Source organism: Halyomorpha halys, unplaced genomic scaffold (genome assembly GCF_000696795.3).
Source record: "Halyomorpha halys isolate HHAL.00 unplaced genomic scaffold, Hhal_1.1 Scaffold571.1, whole genome shotgun sequence".
NCBI classification, from domain to species: domain Eukaryota; kingdom Metazoa; phylum Arthropoda; class Insecta; order Hemiptera; family Pentatomidae; genus Halyomorpha; species Halyomorpha halys.
In genome coordinates this window covers 976269-983252 of record NW_027113281.1, presented here as the reverse complement: position 1 = coordinate 983252, position 6984 = coordinate 976269, and the positions used below count along the sequence as shown (strand labels likewise).

General features: G+C 28.7%; 1 protein-coding gene across 1 annotated transcript in view; it reads left to right on the top strand.

Moving 5' to 3' along the window:
* The first annotated feature begins 380 nt into the window (after positions 1–380).
* The window catches only part of LOC106684346 (synaptic vesicle glycoprotein 2B), an 85497-nt gene continuing 78893 nt past the window's right edge, over positions 381–6984 (top strand). Inside the window, exon 1 of the mRNA XM_014426373.2 lies at positions 381–522. Within this exon, the coding sequence (XP_014281859.1) occupies positions 486–522 (37 nt within the window). The 5' untranslated portion in view covers positions 381–485. The remainder of the gene's footprint in view (positions 523–6984) is intronic.

Sequence of the window (6984 nt, the reverse complement as noted above, 5' to 3'; positions counted from 1 at the left end):
TTGTTGCATTGCGAATAATATATAGATACGTAATCTGCGTTTTCTAGTGTTTTAGGTAGTTTTAATGATATAGAGCTCTGAAAGGAAAATTTATCTTTCAACGTTTTGAAACAGCCCCAAATTTTATTCCCTCTACTTATACTTGACAGACTCATTAATTTTGACTAGTAATAATACATAGTTTTCATTAAAGTAATCAAAAATTGGGATGTAATAACTTTTTTTCTTCCCGGCTCCAGCAGGAATCAGTTGAGGGGATTCATACCGACAATACGGAAGCAGTCACCACTAGGTCAAGTTTTACAGCCTTGTTATCTTGTAGTTGGGGACGTGCTCCGTGATTCTATGATAAGCTACCTTGTGTTATCTCCGTTATCGGGTTGCCATGGCTACCCCCACTGATCTGCGATGTCTTTAAAATCGGCGATCTCTGGAAGCATCCCCTCCATTGCGACCCTACCGTTCAGCTCAGTCCGTCGACAGGCATGGACCGGAAACCTTCCTTAGCACCAGCATCCACCGGTGAGTGATACATCAATACATCAGTGTATTCAACCTCGATATATTTATAGATATACCTGTATCAGGTAGAACAAAAACAAAAAATGTAATAAAATAAATAATACAAAAATAAAAATAATTTGTTGTCTTTACATATCTGAATTATTTCAGTAACACCAAATTAATTGTTTAAAGTTCAGATGTTAAAAATAAATATTCCGATTATCCAGTTTTAATAGTTTTATCACTTACACAGTTTTTGATAATATAACATAAACATATTTATTAAAAATAATTTCCAAACTTCAATTTTACATTCAAAAGGACATTTTTGAATCATACGTTATATGAATCCTAAGTAATCTTCAATATTAAAAATATGTCTTACCAAAATTCATTTTCTAAGGATAATGAAATCGGACATCGAAAATTATAATATTAAAACGCCATTGAAAAGAAGAGCAATATAAAAGTTTATGTTGATACGATTTATCCAAGTTGATATGTTATTGTTCATATCAACTTAGATATATCATAGCATTCAGAAGTATCTGAGCAACGTAAAAATGATTTGTGTGGAAACAGTTGTCATATTCCATTCCCCTCCTTCCAACATAAATGTGTTTTCATTTTGTATAATACGTTTATGCAATCTTGGACTGAATCGATTATTACGCATTTTATTGCTTGAAACAATTGATGGATAAATGCATATTGAATAATCGAATGAAAGTTTCCTTTAAAGCTGTTTCAAATTTCAATCTTGAGACTGAGGTAATAAACAATATTACTTTTTATATTTCTTTTTAATAATTCATGTAGTTGTCATTTATTTGAATTTTGGTCCAGTTTTTAGATCAAAACATCTTGTTTAATTCGATGTATAGTCATCAAGCCATGATACAGGTATATCACGTTTAGCTGAATACGGTAAGAAGAATTCAAACTTTTGGATTGGGCAGACATTTCTTTTGCGTTATTTGTTTAAGTTGTGGCAAAAAGATGTTAATATTATAAATTCCTAATTTTTGGTCTTACGTAACTTTGATTATTATTGGTTCCGGCACGGCATAAGCCCATCACCAAAGTTATGACGTCGATTCTGGGACAAATTTGTGAGTTCCTTAACATAGATAAGATTTTATAGGTATAATGTAAGAATGTAGATAAATTACGGTATTTATTAGATCTTATCATAGAAGAAATACATTAAAAAAATATATAAAGAAAAACTTTTCTAGATGACCAGAGAGGTCCCAAATAAGTCCTTATTGCAATAGCCGAACCGCAGGAAGCGTGAATACATATATATATATGGGGAAACCCTACCCCATGTTGCTATTAACCATTGTTTCACTGTTTTATTGGTGCTATGGTGCTATATAATCAGTCTATTTGGGACTTGTTTAGGTCTCATAATAGTAAAAAATCTGTTTAGATTCATAAATCATGGCTGATCCACGGCTGATTATAGCAGGGGTATGAAGAAGTACATTACTTTTTCTGAATTAGACCGTTTATAGACCAATCTCTGGACGGTTTTAGAACACGCTGGAATACCACAACGTAATGTTCTATTAAAGTACAAGAAGTAGGGGCATTACTCTCCTGCACTGGGCTGGTGTGAGTTGACTCCAACAGCCCGACGGACCTCTCGAACCGAAGAGAGGGGAAAGTCGAAGAGAAGAGAGAAATATTACGTTCTGTCTCATGAATGGTCACTCATTTCGGATAATCACCCATCCAAGTACTGATCACACTAGACGTTATCTAATTCTCATTACTCTACCACTTCGAACCCTTATGTATACACTCAAGCATATAATAATTTTATTCGTTTATATCAATAATCGCATACAAGAATTTTGTGCAATAACTGTTATTTTGATATTACTACGGACCGATACATTTCCTGTTCTTTAATACAATTATATCCTCATTCAACAAGCAAGCCTCTTAGCGTAGCTACATCAGACACATATATCATATACGAAAATAAATTTAAAATTTCTAAATTTGAAATATTTATTATTAAAATTATTAATATTTGTCAAAAGACAGTTCTAAGCAGTAAAAAAAGGGCCTAATGGTGTACCTGCAATTACTTTATTTCTACTTTATGTCATCTTAAATGATTTTATTTAAACTTTATTTTTGGAAGCGGGGCACGGTTTTTTATACCCAACTACGATGTCTGGTCATAAGATCTTTAAATAAAATACCTGTTGATTGAATCTATAGAATTGTATTAAAGCAGTTTTTATGTTCATACGCTAAGTTTTATGGAGAGGCTAAACAAAAAGTTCATTCCAAAAATAGCAGGCTGAATGAATTAAAAACTCGTGAAACTTTCCAATGAAATATATAAATCCTTTAAGAGTGAAACTGATATCCTTCACTTTATTATTATGTGTGATTGTGTAAATTATTTTAAAAATATTTTGCAAGATTAATTAAAAATAACGAAATTTATTATTCTATAACTAATATAAAAATAAGAATTATTGTAAAATATATTCGAATGTTGATAAATCTACTGTTGAACTTTATTTATGTTATGAATTTTAATTTATTTATAGACCAGTAAACGTGTGGTGGAAACGTACCGGGACGGATGTTTTTTGATTTTCAGGGTCTGTTTGATTTTTTCAAGGATTTTTCGTTGAATATGATATAAACAAACTTACACTTTTATTAATTAATTGACCTATCTTATTTCAAGTATGCTAATGCCAATAGGAAAATAAAAGGATTACTCAAATATTATTAGGAATAGTAAAAAAAAAAGTTGTTATCTAAATATTTTTAAATTATATGTATTCAATTTTTAAAGTCTACATAATCTTTTTAGATTGACCAAAAACTATTTATTTATATCAGCAATATAAGGGATACTAAATTGTTTCCTACTAATCATGAAACTTAATAATCGCGATGTTTGCTATCTATGGATAGTGACTTGATTTGTTGATTTTTTACAATTGCTTGATAATAGATGCTACGCAAAGTAAGCTCATACTATCATTACAACGACATAATGTTCGCCGATAGAATATATATATTCTAACAATAAGTTTAGTTTATATCTTTTTGTGGAAGCGGCTATGGTGTATTTCGTATTACGTTTCATGCGATAGTGAAACATGGAGCTGAAATAGAGGGAAAAAACGCTGAATGAGCATCTTTTCGTCAAAGGATATTTATAAATTTACTCCATTCTTCTTCAAAACTCTGAAAAATCTATAAAACGCATAAAACGGTCTAAAATATTATACTAAATTTATCGAATATCGAAATAAGGTCTAGTTCTAAAAAGAAATTTAATACAAAATTGTTCTTTTCAGATTTTCGTAAATATTTAAGTTAAAATTAAAGGCAAAAGAGGAAAAGACCACTGAATAATTTGTTCTTAACATTGCACATGACAAAATGATATCTATTTGATTTATAAAGATATAAGAAGATGGTCAGGGTTGTGGTAAAAAAAAAAGAACAAATATTTTACAACTATTTACTATCCGACGTTTCGCTCCACTTTGCAGGGCTTCATCCGGGCTAAAAAGATATAAAAGAAAACTAAGAACATTACAACAATAGGAGCTAGGATAAATATTATGTAAAAATAAAGTGATAAGAAATTACGTATAAACAAAAGGAAGGAAGACATAAATTAATATTAATACAAAATAAACCTGAATAAACAACGATGAGAATAAAAAAATAAGTAACAATGGTAAGAATGAAAATTTTAAAAATGCGTAAAATATACAGTTAAAAAAGTAGAGGAGACGTATATAAAACGAAAAAAAAAAATGATGAAAGTAGAGATTAAATAAACGTCTTGAAAGAATAAATATATATAAAAACAATAATAATGATATTAAATGACAATACATGAGCAAAGAACATATAATCAGGATGATTTAATAACTTATATTTAAGTTTTACGGTTTACGGTATATATTATATATATATAATATTAAATAAGAAGTTTTGAACTTAGAACTGGACTAAAATTCTAATTATTAACGTCTGCATAAATCATTAAAAGGATATTCGTTTATTACCATAGTCTCATATAAACATTCTCATAATTAAATGTACGCATCGAAATCATTAAAACCCGATTTTTACTGTCTCAATCCGTTGATATACCTCTCTCAGAGTATTGAAAGTTCACATTGTTTTGGATAACTTTTATTATTTGTTTTTTAGATTTTTTTTTTTAGTTTATTAAGAATTTTTTATTGTGTTATATTACATTTTGTCTTGTATTTACCGACAATGGCAATAGGGATCATAGAGTTCATTCACATCATATTTACAAATATATAAATTAAATGATAACAAAATAAGAAATGGAAGAAAAAAATTAGAGAAAAATAATAATAAATAAGTAAAAAAACAAAATTAACATGATATATAAACCACCATCATTCCTATTTACAATATTCACATTCAGTCTGGGAAACTTGAAACCGAGTTTTTCTCCTCACTTGTGGAGGAAAGAGCATGGCTCCTGAAAATCCCAGTGATTCTCTCTCAACCGGATCACGAGTATTCAAAGTGAGGCTTTAACAATAGAAATTGAGATTCGTCACTTGGCCATGAAATTCGCTTTCTTTTGATACTTCATTCGTCAAATTTATCATTTTTGAGAAACGGAAAAATGATCGGTACAACCGTATTATATTTATCTACGATACATGACTTTGTTATTAATATTAAAAACTTAAACATAGTATATAATTAATTTAAACGTATTTAAAGTAGTTTTTATTCAATATTTCATTGAATTAGTCTAATAAACTCCGGCGTATATTTATACGGTCATTTCTCCCAGATTGTATTAAACGCTGTCCCAACAAAACTGTCAATTTCCATAAATAATATCGTAATAAAAAGAAATATCTCAAGAAACTATCAACCTTTTATAGTTTGAATTAATTAATATGAACTTTTGAAGAATTTAATTTTAAACATCAAATACCTCCGGATCCAGACTTTCCTACTTTGCGGATCTCAATAAGACGTTGAAGGAAATTTGAGATTTACAGTGCCATTTAATTAACTATTAAAGATCTAGGAAAATAATCCCTTTTTTAATGTTATAATAAGTAAGAGCAAAAGAAAGCTGTTTATAGATTTGGATTTTAATTATTATATTTCTAACGTTCTGAATTGTTAGTATGTTTATAATCTTTGAACAATAAGAAAACAATTAGTTTAAAATGGGAAAATAATGATATTTTTCAATATTCTAAAATTTTATTAAGATTGTCCTTGAGGATGGCCCAAAATGGCCGAAACGTCGGACTTATAAAGAAATATAAATTACTTTGAGGCTAAAATTGGATACAATTTATTTATTTAAACCTACAGTTTTTAGTTTAACCATTTATTATTAAATCAAAAGTTAGTTTATTTAATTTTGTAGTTACTAAGGTAGGAAAAAAGTATATATCAGGTATTTAACTATATACAAATTAAAATGGTATCAGTTTAGTCTAATGAAGGAATTTAAAACTTTAAACCTATAGTTGTATAAAAATCACACTGCAAGTGTTGTATTAAGGAATGTTTAACGTTTTACCAAGCCGTTGTCTGTGATGGACACTGAATCGTTACAGGATGTAAATGTTTATTTAATTCTAACTGCTCAAACACTGACTTAAATGCTTAACGTGGCACTTCCTATCTGGACCGCATGTCTTGGAGCTAACTCCCATCTTCGAATGAACCATGACTGTCGGTAAAGTTTCTATTATTATTACTGTAACTAAATAATTCAAAAGATATTTAACAATTTGTAAAAATAAAATGAATTCCAAACAGTCTTATTACAATATCTATGTTTAGCATGTAGGGCCCTCCCAGTTTGGTACAGTACTTGGTTCTAGATCGAATGTTGCCACTTGCCTGAGGGTTTCAGACATCGTGCCATAGCAGTAAAAAAATGTACACAATTCCAAAATTTTGTTATATAATTGGTTCATGACTTTGGTCTATATGGATTATAAGATTATTTTATAGGCTTTTTTTTTGTGTATGAAATAATATAAAAATTAAAAAAAACTAAGAAACGCTTTTGGTAAAATAAAACAAGAACGGATTCGCTTTACTATAAAAAAATAATTTTTTCGCCAAATTTTTTTAAAATTAAAAAAAAATAAAAATGATAAGTTCAACTCGACTATTCACTGATTCATAAAAAATATAAATATATAACTCTAAAATATACCTTAAACTTCATAAAATGGCACAAAACCTTTTTATTCGATTTTTTGAATTTCTCATATGTTCCATTAAGTTATCATCCAATTATAGTCCAAATTACAAAAACCGAAAGTCGCTTCCAGTAATTTTTTTAATGAAAAATCAAGTTAAATTCGTTCTTAGTATCTTTTAAAACCCTTAAATACGAATTTTCATACAAATAAAAAATTAAAAATTTTTGGACTTGATTTTTGAGAATACATATAT